The sequence below is a fragment of the Oryctolagus cuniculus genome, chromosome 10 (assembly GCF_051225735.1).
Source record: "Oryctolagus cuniculus isolate XC-2025 breed Fujian yellow rabbit chromosome 10, ASM5122573v1, whole genome shotgun sequence".
Lineage (NCBI taxonomy): Eukaryota > Metazoa > Chordata > Mammalia > Lagomorpha > Leporidae > Oryctolagus > Oryctolagus cuniculus.
Window position 1 is genome coordinate 107,494,136 of NC_142876.1, and position 21,410 is coordinate 107,515,545.

Consider the following 21,410-nt stretch of genomic DNA (forward strand, 5'->3'; position numbering starts at 1 on the left):
ATAAGGTCCACGCACTCTGTGGCTAACATCAGAACTCCCTTTTTTAAGGCTGGGTCATGTTCCACTGCGTGTAGACGAGTGGGTAGCCTTTTCTTCATGCATCTGTCCATCCGCAGACATGTAGGTTGCTGCCACATCCTTACTCCAGTGACCAAAGCTGCAGTGTCCTCACCAAACTTTGCATTCTGGGCATCTGAAGTCTGGCAGTGGCATCTACATCTTCAGACGTCAGCCTGCACAGTCTAGTGGAGACGCCCTGGAAGGGCCGAGCGCTTCCCGCCGGTGTCGCCTCGCTGTGCCCTTGATTGGTCAGAGCTGTCCTCCTCGAGCCCTGGAGCAGTTAGTGTTGAGAAGGCTGCTGCTTCAGGGTCCAGTGCTCCCCTGCCTCTCCTTTGCTGAAGCTGTACGTTTTAATGAAGTCATTTCATCTGTGTTGCCAAACACTAGAGTTTTTGCTGCTTCAATTCTAATTATCTCTGCCTGCAAACGCTGTATTTTATTAGAGCTTTTGAGTGTCCCGTTTATTAAATGTCCACACTGTGTGGTGTCCGGCACACAAATTAGGTCAGCTGTACTTACTGATGGGATACGGATGAGAGAGTTAAATATTTCCATCACAGCCTTGAAGTGTAGTGGGATTGCCTTTTGTAGGGTCTCATTGATGCCCTCCTATGTGAGCTCAACTTCCTCTTTATTTCCTTTTTTTAAATTTTGATTTTTAAAGATTTGTTTATCTGTTTTTGTGAAAGGCAGAGATACAGAGAGAAGGGGGTTGGAGAGAGAGCAAGAGAGAGAGAGAGAGAGATCTTCGATCTATTGGTTCACTCCCAAAATGGCCACAATGGCCAGAGCTGGGGAAATCTGGAGCCAGAAGCCAGGAGCTTCATCTGGGTTTCCCACGTAGTGGCAGGAACCCAACGACTTGGGCTATCTTCTGTTGTCCCAGGTGCATTAGCAGGGAGCTGGATTGGAAGTGGAGCGGCCAGGACTTGAACTGGCACCCATATGAAATGCTGGCAATGCAGGCAGAGGCTTAACCTTCTACGCCACAACACCAGCCCCAGCTTCCTCTTGTATCCATCAGCCAACACTAATACAAGTGTCTGAATAATATGGTTGTTAATGTTGGCTGTAGTATGCGTTTTTACTCTTGTGGGGGAATAACAGCTGTGCTGATTCTTTCTTGTAGCTGCCTAATGCCTACCTGCCTAATGCTTCCTGGGTTGGATGTCTTAACAGCACTGTGATAAACAGCCAGGAGATCCCAGTATTGGTGGCAGGGGCTGGGGGTGCATCATGGCCTGGACGGGGAAGAAGCATCACCACAACAGCCCCACGTTGGGAAATCTCAGATTCTTTCCAGCCCCTGCTCTGGAATGCACTCAGTTCTTCCCAGATAGCTGTGAGGTCCACACATGGTGCTGGTTCCCCTGGAAGCTGCGGACTGCTGGGCGACCCCGGTGCCCCGCCTCCCACCTTGGATTACAGTGAGGCTGTGCTGCGCAGGCTCACGGAATTCCAGGTGCACCCACTTGACCTTGCTGACCTCTGTGCTCACCTGGACAAAGACAGCTGGAGTCCCCTCTGCACTTTGACAAAGTGGGGACTATGCGGGGAAAGTGCACGGCGCAGGTTGCTCTCAGGGCATGGTCTGCACTGCTGCTGCTCTCCGACAAGGTCACCCCAGTACTGTTGCTGCCTGGGCCCCTGGCCCTGCTGCAGATCCTCATTTGCGTCCCTTCGCTTTGCAAGTGTCAGGGTGCTGATGGCATTGATTCTTTGCTGTTTTAAAAAACCGAGAGGATTGAAAAGGAGATACAGGCATCGGGACGGTACCCAGCCTTTGGTATTGTCCCCCACCTTTCCCGGGGACTCAGGCACAGACTTGTTGGGGAGCAAGGGGGTTTGCCCCAGAGGAGCACCTGCTGGTGAGAGGCTTTGGTGAGAGTGAGCCCTCCCCTCCAGCTCTGGCCCGTGGTCCTTGACCCAGACTCTTGCGCGTGCCCCTTATCTCTTTGCACCAGCTTTGCAGGTGTGCCTGGGAGGAACTCTGTCCCATGCGTTGACTTCCACGCTTCCTCCCCGCATGTCATCTTCCACTCTCACTTGGAGAAATAAACGTGATGGTTTTCGACGCATAATTTTATCCCTCGTGGACTACTATGTGATGGTTTTCGACGCATATTTTATCCCTTGTGGACGACTATGGTTGTGAACAAGTCTTAGTCAAGTTGCTAAGCGAGATGAAATAACTCAGTTTGATAAGAAGTTAATAGAAATGTGCTTGGCCGGTGCCGCAGCTCACTAGGCTAATCCTCTGCCTTGCGGCGCCGGCACACTGGGTTCTAATCCCGGTCGGGGCGCCAGATTCTGTCCCGGTTGCCCCTCTTCCAGGCCAGCTCTCTGCTGTGGCCTGGGAGTGCAGTGGAGGATGGCCCAAGTGCTTGGGCCCTGCACCCCATGGGAGACCAGGATAAGCACCTGACTCCTGCCTTTGGATCAGCGCGGCCGCGGCGGCCATTGGAGGGTGAACCAGCGGCAAAGGAAGACCTTTCTCTCTATCTCTCTCACTGTCCACTCTGCCTGTCAAAAAAAAAAAAAAAAAGAAAAGAAAAAAGAAATGTGCTTAATGCCCATTAACACCTTCTGCACTGCTGTTCACACACACATAGCCTTCCTTCTGGGGAAATGATGATCTAGTCCTTCGCAGTAACTGTCTTAAGAACCACGCCATCATCACCATCCGGAGCTGGAGCAGATAGCGTGGCCAAGGTCTCCCTCCCCTGTATTGTGTAGGAAGCATCTCGGCCTAATAGAAGCAGAACAAGTAAAGATAATTTTACACTGCGGTTTTTATAAAGCCCCCATGATGCATTGAACAATGTTCACAATCTATGTACGGTTGGAAAAATTACCAACAAAAAAATTTTCAAATATGTCAGTGTTTTTAACAGTATCAAGAAAAAAGGAAGTTTTCCCCACTCTCACTATAGGATCCCAGGTCTTTGAACTTCAGTATAACCGTCACATAGGTGTTTTTTTTTCCCATTTGGTGCACAGAACACCTCTAGTGATAACGTTGGTGGGGGCATTTAATAATGAGGGAGGCCCTCAGCTTTCCTTAGCTCCACAGATTGAGTCATGGGGCTGGGGAGGTCTCCAGGCTCAGAGTCCCAGAACCCAGTTGTCTAGAACCTGACCCTGGGATCTGAATGTCTAGGGGAATAGAAATTTGAAGAGTTGCCTTTTATATCAAAAGAAACGAGGGACACTCGCCCTATGAGCACAAGAAAGACCAGAGTATTGGTTTCAGGATGCGTGAAATACTGCCCAGGGCCTCATAGAAAAGGTGCATTTAGTCATAAACATGCGTGTATCAAAAGAACAATATATTTACATCCAGTGAGGCCAGTCTGTACTTCATGACAGATATCGATCTTTGAACAAGGAGCTGTGTGTGTCACTTCGCCAAATAGTACCCAAAATTAAAGGTAAGTTAGCTTCACTTTTCCCCACCAGAGTAGGTCTCCTCTGTATCGTTAGTTGCTTTATCAGGAATACCATGTAGTGCCCTCTTGGTGCTTATTAATCACCCTTCCTTCCCTTTCAGCCAGCTGTGAGAATAATTAGGTGAAATTGCTGCCAGACCCTCACTTTCACATTCATCTTCTTAAGCTGGTGTCAGAGGAACGTTCGGACTTGAATGGCCACTACGCAAGTGCTTCTCTTAAGCATGTGTTTTGGAGGCAAAGTTTTTTTTTTTTTTTTTTTTTTTTTTTTTTTTTTTTTTTTTTTTTTTTAAGCAGTGCATTTGGAAGGCAGAACCCTTGTCTTACAAAGACAGAGGTGTACAAACCCCATCTGAAACCCAGTTGCTGTCATGGGTGAGAGGCAAAGATCTCTTCTTGGGGGAGCTGCTTCAGAGCCAGATGCAGTGTGTGCATATGTGTAAGCTTCGGAGACCAGGTGTCCCTCCAGGGCTGCTGGCCACTGCTCCATATTATCACTCAGCGGTCCAGACTGTTGGAGACTCTGGATGGTCAGTGGTCACAGGGATGCAGGGGGAGACAGGGTGATGTTGCTCCTAGCTTCTGCCCAAATGAGCTTAATCCGCCAAAGCAAATCTCTGTCAAAATGTAAAAATGGGCAGGGAAATGCCATCCTACTACATACCTGAAAATTTAAGTATATCCATCATGATTAAGTTAAAACAAAGTGTGTGGATCCATAATGAAGATGGAAAGCTGGTTCCTTGAAAAGTCCCATAGCATCAACCAAGTGTTAGGGTGTCTGGTTGCCAAGACAGCACAAAGGGTGGTGCAAATACAGTTCAGAGATTTGCAAAGGGAGAAAAGGATGCATGCATTTTTTTTTTGAAATGTGTCTGAAAACTTTGGACATTGTGGGTGATTTTCTAAGAAAATGGAAATAACGGAAATTGGCCCCAAGTGTTGATACATGAGTAAAAGATTTAAACAAAAAAAATTAAAGATCTTCTGGAAAAAAAATACCCAATCCAGTACTTTATTTTTTTTAATTATTTTATTTATTTGAAAGACAAACTTACAGAGAGAGGTAGAGCAGAGAGAGAGGGGACTTCCATTCCACTGGTTCACTCCCCAAATGACCTCAATGGCCAGGGCTGAGCTGATCCGAAGCCAGGAGCCAGGAGCTTTTTCCAGGTCTCTCTCCCACATGGGTGCAGGGGCTCAAGGGCTTGGGGCAGCTTCTACTGCTCTCCCGAGCCATGGCAGAGAGCCAGATGGGAAGTGGAGCAGCCGGGTCTCAAACCCGCGTCCATATGGGATGCCGGCACTGCAGGTGGCGGCCTAACCCACTACTCCATAGGGCCAGCCCCTCCAGTTGCTTTTATGAGTAACTTCTATCACTGCCTGAGAAGCAGGCATTAGGTGCCCAACAGATACTTGTGGAATAAAATGGATGGACAAGACTAGCATGAAATTGACACTAAAATCAGTCAAGGATGTCACTCATTGTTCAGTACCACTTGTGAACATGATTTTAGCAATTCCAGAACAAATTAGCAGCAGAACTTAGCAGGGTGTAGAAAGAGTAAGTGCCTCTCCCCTCTGTCACCCCTCCTTCACGTCTTTGAGCTGATGCCACCTTCGGAAGGAGCTGTGCCTGGCTTGCTCTGTGCGACATCACAGCCTCTCCCCAGTGACACTCCCGAGCCACCTCCTCCTGTTCTGTGCTTGCTCCCACAGCAAATATCAGCTAATGCATCATGTAATTATTTATAATGTATTCTTCCCCTGCCACAAGGTAAATAACCTAAGAACAGGCCCTTTCTTCCTCTCCTCTCCTCTCCTCTCCTCTCCTCTCCTCTCCTCTCCTCTCCTCTCCTCTCCTCTCCTGTCCTCTCTTTTCTTTCTTTCCTTCCTTCTTTCCTTCTTTCTTTCCTTCCTCTTCTTCCTCCTCTTCCTTCCTCTTCTTCCTCTTCCTCTTCTCTTCTTCTCTTCTCATCTTCTTTCTGTAGACTGAGTACCTAGAACAGCTGGTACTTGGTAAATATTTGTTGCCAAAATAAATTGTTCCTGGCACAGAAAAGGACTTAGGTGGGAAGCTTGGGAAATTTGAATGAAGTCCGTAGGTTAGTTGTTACCGTCATGCTTAGGTTTGGTCAAGGCTAGGTAAGATGCCTTTCTCAGGGAAGCTGACTGGAGGGTACATGGGGACTCTCTGTATTTCCTTGCAACTCTTCTGTAAAGCTAAAATTATTTCAAAGGACAAGTTTACTGAAAATGGATGAGCTGAGCCAGGGAATTCCAAGATGCTTCGACGTTTACAAAGTAAGACAAAAGTTGTGTTCCAGCGGCCCCTTCTCAGCGAGTCTCACCCCAACCACCCAGCTTAACGCACAGCCCCATCACGGCCTGCCGCATCCCACTTCCCTGTTGTCCGCTCTTCTTTTTCGGTAGGGCCCTTGCTCCCTTCTAACACATCACACAATTTACTTATTCATTATGCTGCTGGCTGCTGCCTGTTTCCACAAAGACAGGAACTTTGTTTTTGTTCACTAGTGTGTGTCCTTCTGTGTGTAGAACAATGCCTGACACAGAAGAGCTATTAATTATTTCATGAGTTAATAGATGTGATATAATTATGTTAAAAATACAGGACAAACCATGGATTTCTCCCTGCCTCTCTCTCAGAGGATGAATAGGCAGAGGTCTGGATGGAGTCTCTGAAAGGTACACGTTGTTGCTAGGACGGGCTCCACATGAGCAGAGTGCATGGGGGATGGGGTGGCACCGGGACCAGACTGGTCCAAACCTGCTTGCAGAAGAACCTGCATCCAGTGAGCACTCGCTGGGAGCCGAGGGAGCCTCCCACATTGTGAATCCCTTGCATCTCGATCGCTTCACGCTGGTCCCACACCCTTAAGGACCTTTTCTTTCTTTGTCTAAACTATGCTGTTTTATAGTCTCAGTGATAAGCTCTGTCGTGTTTTTAATTCAGAAACATTCAGAGGAATGAAAAGGGGAGCAAAAGGAAAGTGAGCTCTTTTTGAGACCCATTAAAAATTACTACGAATTGTCCGCAGGATGAAAAATTAGGACAAGGATGGCTCATTTCTCGCCTTCTGCCTGGGAACTCAGTTACTCTTTTCTCCCTGAGGTTAAGTGTGAGGAAAACAGAGCCCAGTCTGTTTGGTTCCAAATGGAGTTTATTGCACTGAATCAGTGATACGACAATGCATACTGGATATTAACCATACAGGTGCAAGACTAAAGTGGGAAAATCTCAGCTCCAGGATGGTCTTGAAGGTGCAGATCTATTTCCTTGTTGGACAGATTTTTTTCTCTTGGGAGCTCAAGCCCATCTTTGCACCTCCTAACTTTCACACACTTGCTTTCTGGCCATGGCTTTGTCACCTGTGTAAAGCAGGCAGGACAGTGTGGCTGCCCCTCAGCTTATGAGCAGGGGACTGCCTGCCTTCGCACTGGTACCTAAATGGTTTACTCTGCTCCCAGCTCGTCGTAGCTCACCTGTGGGGGACGGCTAACCCAGAAGGGTCTGCCTCATTCAACTGCACAAAGGTAACTATTTAACCTTCGTAAAACTTTTTTTAAAAAATGAAGGGATGGAGATTATTTGCTCATTGTCTTTAGGATGACATGATGGCATTTCTGTGTGGTCATGGTAGGAATTTTGGTCTCTTGCAGGAACATCAGGAGAGCATTCTGGGGAACACTATGCAGAGTGTGATTGCTTTGCTCAACAACCTGGTAGCCTGCAAAGATTCAAATATGAAACTACTTTATGAACAAGGTAAGGGCATCTTGGAATTGGTCTCTGATTCTGTTGAGTGTGGTCTCTTTGTAGCTTTCCTCATCTGACATGGCCGGGAGTCTGAAAGTTACAGTGAAGTCGATGAGTCAAAATAGATGTTTAAAAATAATAGTATCCCTGTCGAAATGGAATTGGGGTTAGGTTGAGATTTTTTAACCTCCTAACTTCAATCTCTTTGATGGCACAAAGTCAGGTGCTACTTCAAGGTTATTAACCAGGAACAGAATTATAAGCGAAAGGTGTAGACTTATCATTGCCCATAAAAATAATAACAGAAATGCTCAGAGGTACCTTGGAGGATGAAGCTGGTTGAGGTGAGAGTGGCTTCGCTTTCCATCTTAGGTGTATCTACACTGTTAGACTTCTTAGAATCTCATGCATGTTCTACTTTTTTACTAAACTATTCATTGCAATTCAGAAAAATAAGACAAAGAGAAGAGCTCACCAAGTAAAATTATCAAGTCACCATTAAGATATTTCCTCCCAAGCTTTTAGAGCTCTACTTCTGTGTGGTCATTATGCTTAAATGTTGGTGTATTTTTTTCCCCTCCTCTAAGAAAAATACGCACTTAGTTCCAACAATAAATCCTGCCGGCAACCGTGGGGCTTTGAAACAGATCTCAGTTCTGTTACACGGCAGTGCCCTGTTGTTGTGTGGTTACAGGAGGATGTGTTTAACCAGTGCTGTGATGGTGGACGAAGGCCATCTCCAGCGCTTGGCCGTAACAGTGTCTGCAGTGGAAAACCTCACACTGTGTCCTTCCACGTAAGGGCAGGACTGTACTGGACACAGGGTAAGATTCTGAGATGGGCATCCTTTGGTGTATCTGTAGTTTCTGTGGATACTAAAGAATCGTTCTGAGTACAGTGCAGATGTACACTTCTCAGCCATGTCAGTGTGTTATGGTTTGCTTTGTCCAGGACATCTTTGTGCCTCTTGGAGACTTTTTATATTTCTCTATTGGACTTGTACATTTCTTATGTTTATCTCTTCCTCACTATTTTGTCTCTTTGGCTTGTTATTAGACATGAGGCTTTTTTTTTTTTTGTAATCATATCTTCAAGTTTTTTTTTTTTTAAAGTGATAGTTTTTGACTTCTGCTTATTGGATGTTGCACCTAATTCTTTTTATTTTCTGTTCTTTTTGGTTGTAGTTCTTAGATAGTTCTCCTACTAGAGAGTTCTCCTAGTTTTTAATTATATAACTGTAATAATGATAATATTAATACTGACAATCTTTCCCCCTGTTTCTATAGTGTTTTCTCCTCATCTCTGGTTGCAGTGTTCAGTGAGAATGGGGTACAAAATATGGTTTTGCTTCAGAATCTTTTGTTTTCTATTTCAGGAGGTACCCATCTACTTTTCTTTGTTTTAACCAAGAATAAACAATGACTTCTCTGAAAAGCTTCTTTGGTCTCGGTGGAAATGATGAAATGATCTTCCTTGAATCTGCTCATGGAGTGAATCATGTTAACATATTGCCTAATGCTGCATCCGTTCTAGCGTTTGAGCCAGAAACTGCAGTTAATTGTGATAGATTGTTCTTGGTGCAACTTAGGTTCTTTGCTAATCTTTTCTCAGAATCTGCCATTGCCATTCATAAGTATGATTGGTCTGTAGTTGAGATTGATGTGGTAATACATTCTTCTCCATATTTTGTGTTGATGACATTAATTTATTTTTAAGAAAAACATTTCCTCTTTCTGGAACAGTTGAAGTGTTAAGGGCCCCTGGCACGCTAGCTGCAGCAGCTTCAGGGCGAATCCACCTGTGCTCCAACTCTGATGGTCATGAAGACTGGACTCCAGGACCCCCTGGCTCACCTTAGAGACAGATAGCCTTTGATGTCTGACCTGCCAGTGCCAGAGGCTCCTTTCTTCTAGGGTTTTGTCCTCCATCCCACCTCAGTTATGCAGTCTCGTGCCTCCATGGGCCAGGAGCTACAAAGCTCTGCAAACTCAGTTCCAGGCACCTGCCTTGCCCTTTGCTTTGTCAGCAGCCAGTGGGGCTCCTGAGAGTCCAAAGGACTTACTCTGCGGTGACTCTGATTCTCAGAGTTGGAGAGAATATTTTGAAAGGATTCAGGAGTGGGCTTTTTATTTATTGGAATTAATGAACTATGATTTATAGGAAGCTTTAATCAAAGTCTTAATGGCATTGTATCATAAAGAGCTCTACGAACTTGAACTAAAATAGGGTTTGGAGACTTGGGAAGTCCCATTCCTAGTGCATTGCCTTAACTTGACCTATTTCATGCCTCCCTGGAATGACATTCTCCGTATCTGCCTTGACTTGGAGTTCATCTGAGAGAAAATGCCTGCACCCATGGCATTGGCAAGAAATAATAATTGACATTTTGTTAACATCGCAGCTGCCTGAGTCTGAGATACCAGGTAGAGTGACCAAGAGTGTCTCAGAAACTTAAAGATCCAAGGAATGAAATATCTGTAGGAGACTTTGAAACACTCTGACGTGTTCCTGGGAATCTAGAAAGCTGTGTGCCTTCATCAGGCTGTGCATGTGTTGTGTCCAGTACAGACTGAAATGGCCCACTGTGTTCTCCTCTGGCTGGTGTTAAGACTCTGCACAGAACCACAGACTGGGATGCAGGCATGCCCCACACACGCACAGGTGCTTGGCAGTGAGTGTAGCACATCCTGCTTTCAACATTCAAGGACGTCTCTGGCTAGTCATCAGCTGGCTATTGAGCTAAATGAACAGAAATTTCTGTGGCCAAGACACTATATGGAATGTGAACTTTGTAGAATTCACACAAATAACACAAAATAGTTACCTAACAAACAACAATAATTTAGCAACAAAACTACTGTCGTAGGAAAGGCTGATATTTAGCGTTGACACATTATGTCATCCAAGACGTCCAGTTTTCAACAAAAAATTTCAAAGCCCAAACAGAAACAGGAAAATATGATGCCTACATAGGAAAAATATCAGTAAAACTCTTTCTGTGGAACCCATAATTTGGACATATGAAGGATAGATTTTAAACCAGCTATTATCAATATGTGTAAAGGACTACAGGATACAATATGTAAATAATTAAAGGGAAGTACGAACTTGATGTCTCATCAAATAGACAACATAAGTAGAGAGAAATTACTTTTTTAAAAAAGAGAGCCAAATGGGATTTCTGGAGTTGAGCAGCACTATAACTGCAATGAAAATTTACTAATGGGACTCAACAGATCTGAGGTGGCAGAAAAATGAATCAGCAAGTTTACAGATAGATGATCACTACTGATCATTCAGACATCGTAAGGATTATAAGGGCAAATAAGCAACCGTATTCCAATTAATTAGATAGCTTAGCTGAAATTTCTAGAAAGACACATGAATACCACTGACTGGGGAAGGGACAGAACGTGTGAATGGACTGGCTCTGCAATTAAAGGCGTCCCATGGAGAGTGTGAGTCTAGACAGGCACGATGAATGAACACACGTGCTAGCCCAGGAAGGCACCTTAGGAGACTGAGCAGTGCTGCGTATTCTCCAGCCCCTCGTGGTTCCTGCCCACATCCTAAATGCGGTTCAGAGCCCTCGTATTCCTCAACGTCTCATCTCCAGACAGAATCAGTTTCGGGCTTCAGGACAAGGATCCCGTCATCTAAGTCAATTCTAGGGAGACGTGTGTACTGTGCCTTCACCCTGGAGAGCCTGCGCACTAAGGATCCATGTTCCCGTGCAGAGAGGACCGCTGTGCCCACTGTCATTGGAAAAGGAGGAAAACAGAAGGCGTCGAGCAGTGCTCTGATCAGAACAGTGCTGAAATCTTGGTGGGCACAGCTCCTTACTTCTCTTTGCTTGATCTGGACAAAATTCTACTCCCTGGGAATCCTTCTCTGTGGCTCTTGGTGCATTTCGTTCATTCTTCCTTTTCTTCCAGAATAATTTATATTTGTAGCTAGAATTTTTTTTTCTCTTTTTCTTTTTCTTTCTTTTTTTTTTTTTTTGACAGGCAGAGTGGATAGTGAGAGAGAGAGACAGAGAGAAAGGTCTTCCTCTGCCGTTGGTTCACCCTCCAATGGCCACCACGGCTGGCGCGGCTGCGGCTAGCGCACCGCACTGATCCAATGGCAGGAGCCAGGTGCTTCTCCTGGTCTCCCATGGGGTGCAGGGCCCAAGCACCTGGGCCATCCTCCACTGCACTCCCGGGCCACAGCAGAGAGCTGGCCTGGAAGAGGGGCAACCGGGACAGAATCCGGCGCCCCGACCAGGACAAGAACCTGGTGTGCCAGCGCCGCTAGGTGGAAGATTAGCCTAGTGAGCCGCAGCGCCGGCCAGAATTTTTTTTTTCAACCTGATGGCTCTCCACACAAGTTGGGGGAGCTTTGAGACCTCCTGAGATTTGTCCTTACCCTTTTTATTCCAAGCTGGTGGTGCTCCTGATACCAGTCTGTTAAAAACTACGTCAATTTCCTATGCATCAAAATTATGTTCACTCTAGTAAACAAAAGCTCCACCCATGAGTCCTTTTAAAACAGTCTCCCTGACCTTGCCTGAGAATCAGAACGTGGTGGAACAATGCCCCTGAGATTGTTAGTGTCCCTGTCGGCTCGCCTACACAGGGAGCGCGACCCTGACAATGAGACTGTGGAACCCTTTAGCTACTGGCTCCACAAGGAAGAAGATGTGTGATGGCCCAAAGTGCTAGAAGACAGGCGCTTAGGGGACTTGAAAGTCAGGCGTGGGTGGATCGTCTGTGAGGTGATCCCGGTGGACCCTGGGATTTTGTGTTCAGAGGTTTCTTAGAGTCGGAGCACAGGTGGATTTTCCCTGAAGCTGACGAAGCTGACAGGGCAGGGGCCCTGATTTGCGCACGGATGGTTGTGTATTCATGATTTTGTTTTCTTCTTCCTCTGGTTCCTTCCTGGTCCCCGGTTGTATATGCTTCGGTTCTCTCAAAACCTGGGTGGATCCGCGTCAGGTTTTGTGGGGTACAGTGGAAAGCACAGAGGTCTTTAAGGCAGGGGGTAGCATCGGAGAGGGTGAACAGAGTGCGATTTCATGGTCTGGGAAGGATGGCAGTTACAGGAGAGGAAGAGAGAAGGGAGATGGTTGGCGATCTGAGGGATTGTGCAGGTGCCAGGAGCTCCATGATTCTCCGTGGAAGAGGTGCAGAGGCTGGGGTGCACGGGGTATGGAATTTGAAGGGAAGATAATCAAAAATCCTGCTATTGAGACCACGGGAGAGAGGGAGGAGGGTGACCTGGGAGTGCCAAGCGCCTTGCTTCTGTCTAAGTAGAGACAAAGGGTGTGGTGAGTCTATCTCGTCTTAAGGCCAGGGAGCTTGGCCAGGCTGTCAGTGAGGGGTGAGACCAGGAAGGTTTCCAGGAGTCCACAGATGTCAGGAACTGCATCCTGGCTCCTGCTGGTGGCTTCCAGCTGGGAGGTCCTTGAGGCCTGAAGGGCAGACTGATTTCAGCCTGCAGACGGAGGTGCAGGTCTGACTCACTGTGCTGCTCTCGGAACTCCCTGGCTACTCCATGTGTTTTTTCCCCAAGTTGGTTAAAGATCCTGTGGGTGTTTGTAAACCCAGAGTGTGTGAAGATGCAGTAGAGTGTGGCCACGTGGAGGGTCCCTGACACCTGCCGCGCTGCCGTGTGGGATTGAGGCAAAGGCAGTGGGTTGCAATGAAATCTTGTAAATCTTTGCCTTGAATCTGCTGAGGCCCAGCCATTGGTTTATACACTCAGGAAGTTTTACGCATAATTAAATTCTCTATTTCCAACGTAGAGGACTACTTGTTATCCTTTACAAATCATGCCAACAGCAGTGAACTGTAGTGTAGATGAAGAAGCAGACATGATTGTTCCCTGCATTGTATCAGTCCTGGCCAAGCTGGATTTCACCCACATCCCCACACTTCCTGGGAGGTTGAGGTAGGGATGAATTCTGGACATGTATTTGTTTCCGTCCAATTCTGAGTATCTCGGAAACCAGTGCATCCGTTGCTACCGTCTGTGTCGTGGCACATGCATGTCAAACTTGTGCCGTGGGTGTGAGCGTGCTGGCGCCGAGCCCAGAGATCTCAGGACGTGGCCTCAGCAGTTCTCTATTGGTCCAGTCCTTTCACTGGACCAAAGGATGCGGCAACACATGGACATTGAGGGTTCTGCATTGACAAGCAAGAAATTGGGCTTAGAACAGGAGGGGCTTTTTAGAGTAACTTAAACAAATTAATTGTACTTACATTTTCCTTTTTACACCTATGTTAAGGAAATATATGAGCCATAAAGCACAACAGAGTAATTCTCAAAGAGCAGTTGCATTGAGCGTAACGTGCAGATCCGAGTGATGACTGGCGTGCTGGCTTGCTCCGCGGTGTCGGAACTCACGGTGCTCCTCACCCACGGCCTCTCCCAGTCGTTGTGCTGTAGGTGGCAGACGTAAGACACTCAGTGAAGTGCTGGTGGCCTGATGTGTGTGCCGCCGAGTGTGCAAGTTCTCAGAGGCAAAGAGATTGCTGTTAGCAGACACATGCACGTACGGTTTAGAATTCAGTGCTTTCTTTGGTTTTTTGGTTTTTGTTTTTAATGACACCTTTTGGGAAATAATTATAAAACAAAGTAGGACCTTTTGTTTCTATTTGAAAACTATCGGAGTTATTAACACTTTAAAGCTGGCTGCCGGCTCTTCCCTGTGCGACGACCTTTCAGTAATGGATATTACTTCCAGTTGTAGCTGGACCAGCGGAGCTGTCAGGGTAATGGATTTACATGACACACTGGAGCACCGAGAAAACCGTAGCTCCGCCAAAGGAGCATTTATAGAAATTACGCTTGTCTCTACTGGCGGGTGGCATGCCAGAAATCAAAATACTCATGTCCTATTAGGTTTTGTATTCAACTGTCTAAATCAGCGTTTACTCAAGAGACCAGAAAATCACTGTGAGGGTTGTTTGGGCTTCAGGAAGGAAGAAAGGGCATTTCATGACTCACTTGGATTCCTTGGAGTTTAGGAGTGACATTGAAAATAACGCCGCACAGCAGGAGCTAGAAACCTGCTCCTGCAAAGAGCCCAGATAGTAAAGATTTCAGGGTGACGAGCAGGCCGCCTTATGCAACTAGTGCTCACGTCTGCCCACACAGCATCCAAACAAGCCCCAGAGAATCCAAAAAAGGATGTGCAGTTCTATGTCTTTGTGAAGTTTTATCTGCAAAGTGGAGTGACCCGCCCACAGCCGTGGCTGGCCAGTGTTTGTCTAGTAACTGACGGAACTCTCTCCAAACGACCCTCGAATCTTCCCCATTTGCCGTATTTGTGAAATTCAGTTAGTAGATTCTAATGCAGCTCAAGACATCGTAGACTTTAAGTGTAAGTTAACTTAAGCATGAGGCTCCTGCCCTTACAGTAGTGTGAAGTTGTGTGAAGAAAGGGGGCAGGTGTACCTTGAGCGTCTGATCTAGACATCAGGGCTCACTTCCTCCTGCCCCAGCTCTTTGCCATGGTGCCGGCCCAGGTGAAGCTGCAAGGATTCTCGCTGCCTCAGCTTGGACACCTCATAGTCGCTCTGTGGGTTGAAGGAAGTCACTGTACCGGCTTGGCTCGCAGCGTAGGGAGAGAGATTCCGTCCCCAGTTGACAGGAAGTACCTGTACTAGTCAGCTTTATGGTGGTACAGCTAACGCCTAGGACAAGAAAGTTACAGAGGAGGAGGCTTACTTTGGCCCACGACTGTACACGTTCACAGTTGGAGACTTGTGGGCCCCTTTGGCCAGCCCATCTGGTGAGGGTGGGGGGTGACAGTGGGGGAGCATGTGTGGAGCTGTGGCCACGTGGTGAGCCAAGAAGCAGAGGGAGGCGATAGGCCTGACTTTGCTTTTATAACCAGGCCTCTTACAATAACTCACCTCCAAGGACGCGCCATCAGTGATCAGGGACCTATAATTAGATTGAATTTCTGTCCTCTTCCAGTAGTGCCACCTGGGATCCATGCCTTTAACCTTAGGGGGATAAACTTAGCTCCCAACCATAGCCCTATCTTTAATCTACCACCATTGCCTAGGCATTCGGAATCAGAGCTCTACATGACGTTTTTGTTTTGTTTGGTTATAATTTATTTGTTTTTTTTTCGAGAGGCAGAGTGACAGAGAGAGAGAAAGAGGTCTTATGTCTGCTGGTTCACTCCCCAAACGGATGCAGTGGCCAGAGCTGGGCCAGTCCTCAGCCAGGAGCCAGGAGTTTCTTCCAGGTCTCCCGTGTGAGTGCAGGGACCCAAGCACTTGGGCCATCTTCTGCTACTTTCCCGGGATATTAGCAGGGAGCTGGATCAGAAGTGAAGCAGCCAGGACTCGGACTAGTGCCCATATGGGATGCTGACGCCACAGGCCCAGAGGCTTAACCTCCTATGCCACAGCTCCAGCCTGATGATACTCTAATTGATGCTTCTAGTTCAGGGTGGCAGACAGGATTCTGCAAAGGACCAGTTGGTAAATAGTAAGTTCTGCAGGCCACATAGGTTGCATTACAGCTACAAAGCTCTGCTCCTATAGGTAGTTTACCACCACCGGATTTACTGCATTAAGTCATTGAACAACCATTTGGGTATAAGGCCTTGATCGGGATGCATAGGATACAGTGGTAAGTGAAATGGACAACATTCTCTGCCTTCATGAATCTTATATTCTGGTGGAATAAATAAGCAAACAAAATGAGTGGACAAGAAGTTCATGTTAGGTAATGATAAGTGTTAGGGGATCGTAAATACTGAGGGCTTGGGGGAGGAGGCAGTGAAAGGGGCTGGCATTGTGGCATAGCAGGTAAAGCTACCACCTGTGACCCCAGCGTCCCACTTGGGTTCATGTGCTGGCTGCTCTGCTTCCTATCCAGCTCCCTGCTAAGGGCCTGGGAAAAGCAGCAAAAGATGGCCCAAATGCTTGAGCCCCTGCCACCCATGTGGGAGACCCTGATGAGGTACTTGGCTTTGCCATAGCCCAGCCCTGGCCATTGCAGCCACCTAGGGAGTGAGCCAGCAGATGGAAGATCTCTCTCTTTCCCTCTCTTTCTGTAATTCTTAGAGAATGCATAGAGGGGATAGGAAGTATCCATGTGGGAGTGGAGTTGACACCCCTGTTGGGCAGTCAGGGAAAAGCTCGTGGTGGGGATCATTGTTGTGTAAGAGCTGGAGGGAGCCTGGCTCGGAGGGAGGATGGCCAGAGAGAAAGAGCAGGTGCAGAAGCCTGTGGTTGGAGGGGCAGGTGTGGGGAGCAGCAGGCAGGCCGGTGTGCTGCACAGAGTCGACGCTGGGAGAAGAGGGAGAAATCAGCAGGTGTTGTGAATTCATGGTGCATGGCATCTTCTTTGGGCCAAAGCAATGGAAACCATTAAAGTCCTTGAGGGATGTGACTAGCCATCTACCTACTAGTCTTGTACAGAGGAGACTGGCGATTCAGCGAGTACCCGAGGTGAGTGATGATCTAGGATAGAAAGCCACTGGAGTAGACTCAGCTCCCACTGGAGCTGGGCGCTCTTGAATGCTGGAATCTTGGCAGTCACTCTGAATGGGTGAGAGTGGACAGTCTTTTCTACAGGCAGCACACTCTGCTTTGGACAAATTCCAGTCATTACAGAATGTTTCTTTATATTGAGCTGAAATTGGTCTCTCTGTAATTTCCACCTGACTGGATTCAGCCTCTCTCCTTTAGAACTACTAAGACAGCATTTCTTATTTCAGTTTACTTACAGGAAGAATGAAATATCCTGCGGTGCTAAACGTACATGTAAAGTTTAAATCATAATAATACCACAATTGATATTTTATAGTAGTTTTTTTTTTTTTTTCTGACAGGCAGAGTGGACAGTGAGAGAGACAGAGAGAAAGGTCTTCCTTTTCCATTGGTTCACCCCGCAATGGCTGCTGTGGCCCGTGCGCCGCACTGATCCGAAGCCAGGAGCCAGGTGCTTCTCCTGGTCTCCGATGAGGGTGCAGGGCCCAAGGACTTGGGCCATCCTCCACTGCACTCCCAGGCCACAGCAGGGAGCTGGACTGGAAGAGGGGCAACTGGGACAGAATCCGGCGCCCTTACTGGGACTAGAACCTGGTGTGTCGGCGCCGCAGGCAGAGGATTAGCCTATTGAGCCGTGGCACCAGCCCGATATTTTATAGTATTTTTGAAAGATTTTAAATTATTTATTTATTTATTTGAGAGGTAGAGTTATAGAGAGAGGGAGAGACAGAGAGAGGTCTTCAGTCTGCTGGTTCACTCCCCAAATGGCTGCAACAGCGGGAGCTGGGTGGATCTAAAGCCAGGAGCTTCTTCCTGGTCTCCCACGTGGTGCAGGGGCCCAAGCATTTGGGCCATCTTCTGCTTTCCCAAGCAATAGCAGAGAACTGTATTGGAAGAAGAGCAGCTGGGACTAGAACCGGCGCCCAAGTGGGATGCGGACGCTATAGGTGGAGGCTCAGCTCACTACGCCACAGCACCGGCCCCTGATGTTCTACAGTAGCTTACATTTCAGACGCCAGAAATGCTTTCCTGATCGCCTTCCGCTAACCATCAATGAGACGCATCTTGACTTGTATTTCTTTACTATGCTGTATACCAGTTACTAATACCCTTGTTAACATATCTGCCTACATTAATGTGTGTAAGTGAATAAATCCTCCTCTGCAATGAAGCACAGTGACGTTAAAATCAAAGAACAGCAAACACTGTTAAGGCAGATACCTTTTTTTTTTTTTTTTTTTTTTTGACAGGCAGAGTGGACGGTGAGAGAAAGAGACAGAGAGAAAGGTCTTCCTTTGCCGTTGGTTCACCCTCCAATGGCTGCTGCGGTCGGCGCGCTGTGACCAGCGCACCACGCTGATCCGATGGCAGGAGCCAGGTGCTTCTCCTGGTCTCCCATGGGGTACAGGGCCCAAGCACTTGGGCCATCCTCCACTGCACTCCCTGGCCACAACAGAGAGCTGGCCTGGAAGAGGGGCAACCAGGACAGAATCCGGCGCCCCGACTGGGACTAGAACCTGGTGTGCCGGCGCCGCAAGGTGGAGGATTAGCCTAGTGAGCCGCGGCGCTGGCCAGCAGATACCTTAATGAAAATAATCACGTAGGTTTTTCATGACACGGGGACCTGTCGGGACTCGCTGACTGGCTTGGTTTAATTTGCCTGGTGCTCCCAGGCGTTGCACCTGTTTTCTGAACCCTAATCTTTCTGGATGCCCTGGTCTGGCTATCAGCTCTTCCTGTGCTCTCCTGGCCTAGCGTGGCGGTGTTTTCAAGGACTGATACACTGATATTTTTTAAGTTCTTCAAGGTAGTTCTAGAAAAGATTTCACTCTTCTGTGTTTAGAGAAATCCATTTCTTAATAGTTTTTCTTTTTAAATTGCGACATCCCACATATCAGAAAATCCATCTTTTTTAAAAGACGTAATTTAATGTAGTTTTATTGCAAAGTTGTGCACCTGTCTTTACTACTTCCTGACCATCCTTATCACCTAAACCAACCAGTCAACAAACAGAAGCCCTTATGTCCCTTAGCAGTCACGTCCCCTTCACTCCCTCTGCTTCCTGGCAACCACTCATCTCTCCAGTAAATATTAATATGAATAGGAAAGGCATACATACTTAAAATGTCAATACCCAAGAAAGTTTCTATATTTTTAAATAACGGACTTATTTTCATCAGGCATTTGAACCCTTCTTATTTCTGACTACTAAGACTTTGCATTAACAAATTGCCCCTGTTTGCTTCAAAGAGTATTTAAGCTTATCTCTATGAAGATTTCACTCTGAAATAAATTCTTAGGATAATGAAGAGGAAGTTTTCAGTTAGCAGCTTTGATCAAACTTTTAGGGCTTTTTCTAATTTTAATGAGTCATAGAAATGTGTGCATATCAGGAAGAATACTTTCAAAAAAATCTGAGCTTTAATTAGACATAGGTGGGCATTGCTGGAATTTGACGTGAAGTTACTCATTAAGCTGATGTTACCGAATGTTAAGAATCGTGCAGCATGGCTGCCCCACACTGGCTTTTCTTGTCTGTCAGGTGCTTTGCGAACTTTCCTCTGTTAAGCTACTGCTTGGATACAGACAGACTTGATTTAAATCTTGGCAGCAACAAGGATCTCAGTATAAATCATAGGCCATGTCCTCTTTCTTGGACAGGAACACCCCTCAGCCTTGGTTTTTGGTGCTGCAGATCAGGACGGGACAAAGCTGGGTACCTGGAAAATCCTTCTTTTGAACTCAATGTATGCATAAGTGTGTTGTCCCTTAGTGAATAACACATAGGACGCAAAGTTCTCTTTCAGCTTATGTTTTCATTTCTGTCTTTCACACTCATACTAACCATGGTTTCCTATGCCTAGTACATCAGTGGAAAAGCCAGTATTTTCCCCCATTTGCTTGGTTTTCTATTTATACAGTAGCTAAGCTACTTGGTTTGTTTAAGTAAGTAGCAGGAAAGTGAATGGATTCTTTAAATGCCTTGTGAAATCCCCCAGGAGAGATGCTATTGTTAGCAAAACACCCCAAATACGTGGAATCCAAGAGGGATTCCTTGCACGTAGCTATCTGTTTCTACAACCTTCTATTGATAAATTGAAGGATACGTGGGCGGCGCTTAGCTGAGTGGTTAATACACTGGTGATGATGCCCCCAAGTCATAGCAGGGACCTGGGTTCCGAACCCAGCTCTGGCTCCTGGCTCGAGCGTCCCTCAGCACAGAGCTGGGGAAGCAGCAGCGGTAACTCAGGTAACTGCGTTCCTGCCATGCACGGGGGAGATCTGCTTGGACTCCTGGCTGCCAGGTGGGCTTATGCCTTTCTCAGCTGTTACTGGCAGTTGGGGAGTAAACCAGTGGATAGGAGTTCAGTCTCTGTTTCTCTCTCAAATTAAAAGAAAAAAAAAAAGTAACAGAAAACCCCAACATGCTGATCGGAAAAGGCAAGAACGGAGAGAGTGGTCTCAGGCTGTAGGACTGTAAAGGGGTCTCGGCTTCCTGCAGGTGGGGCTGCCTGCAGGCGGCGATGGCACACTCTGCTGCCTTACTTGCTTATTTACCAGGCTCCTTGCAGAGGGAGTGCACCATCTGAATCTCTCTTGCATAAAATGAAAACGTAGAGAACTAAACTTCCATCAGTGCAGATTAACAGTTCCGTAATGGGCAGTTGGGCGACATGCAGTTAGCCTGTGGACAGAGCTGCGTCCTACGTTCACGGCGGTTTCCTGATGGGAGGCCAGGGCCGAACTTTGTCCCTCCGTCTTCTTTAAGGAAATGCCACAAATGGCATTACAAGATGTATTTGTTAGACTCTATTAGAGGTCCTAGTTACATAATTGTGTTCAGCGAATTGTGATTGTGGAGGTTGCAAGAGCCATAGAGGACCTCCAGCACAGATGTCTAACTTTGGGAACTTTTCCTTGTACCTGGGCAAAAGCACCACTGTTACAGGCACAGTGCAATAATAGTTATGAAGGTGCCAGTAAGTACCTGGAACTTTCTGTATAAATGTGTGGTATTAAATCAGTTAGACTGTCTGAGTTTAACATTGAGAGAACCAGGCAGGCAGTGTTACATTGTGTTTGATACTGAGTCTGGAGCCCAAGTACCAAATCTCAGTTCTGCCACAGGTCTTTTGCATAATCATGCTCTTGCTACTTAATGTCTCTGTCTCCATTTTCTCAACTGCATCATAGGAGTAAGAATAATATAAATGCATCCATTCGCCCCATAGGGTTATGGGCAAAGTTTAAGAGGGTGATAGATGGGTCAGCAAATGTGGCACAGCAGGTTAAAGCCCTTGCCTGCAGAACCGGCATCCCATATGGGCGCTGGTTCAAGTCCTGGCTGCTCCACTTCCGATCCCGCTCTCTGCTGGTGTGCCTGGGAAAGCAGTGGGAGACCTGGAGGAAGCTCCTGGCTTCATGACATCAGATTGGCACAGCTCTGGCCATTGCGACCAACTGGGAAGTGAACTAGTGGATGGAAGACCTCTCTGTCTCTCCCTCTCTGTGTCTCTACCTCTCTCTGTAACTCTTGACCCCAAGTTTCTGCTCCCCTGTTGAGCTGTGGGCAAGAAATGAGTGGAGGGGGTTGAGTGTGCCCTGGGCACCGCATGCAAGGCCATG

At 47.0% G+C, this 21,410-nt stretch overlaps 1 protein-coding gene across 13 annotated transcripts in view; it reads left to right on the plus strand.

The window, feature by feature from the left end:
* Nucleotides 1–21,410, plus strand: part of ULK4 (unc-51 like kinase 4) — a 598,567-nt gene that overhangs the window by 332,008 nt on the left and 245,149 nt on the right. For all 13 annotated transcript variants that reach the window (XM_089306514.1, XM_070050985.2, XM_089306513.1 and 10 more), the window contains exon 32: nt 7,191–7,296. In XM_089306514.1, coding sequence (XP_089162640.1) covers nt 7,191–7,296 — 106 coding nt within the window. The remainder of the gene's footprint in view (nt 1–7,190; nt 7,297–21,410) is intronic.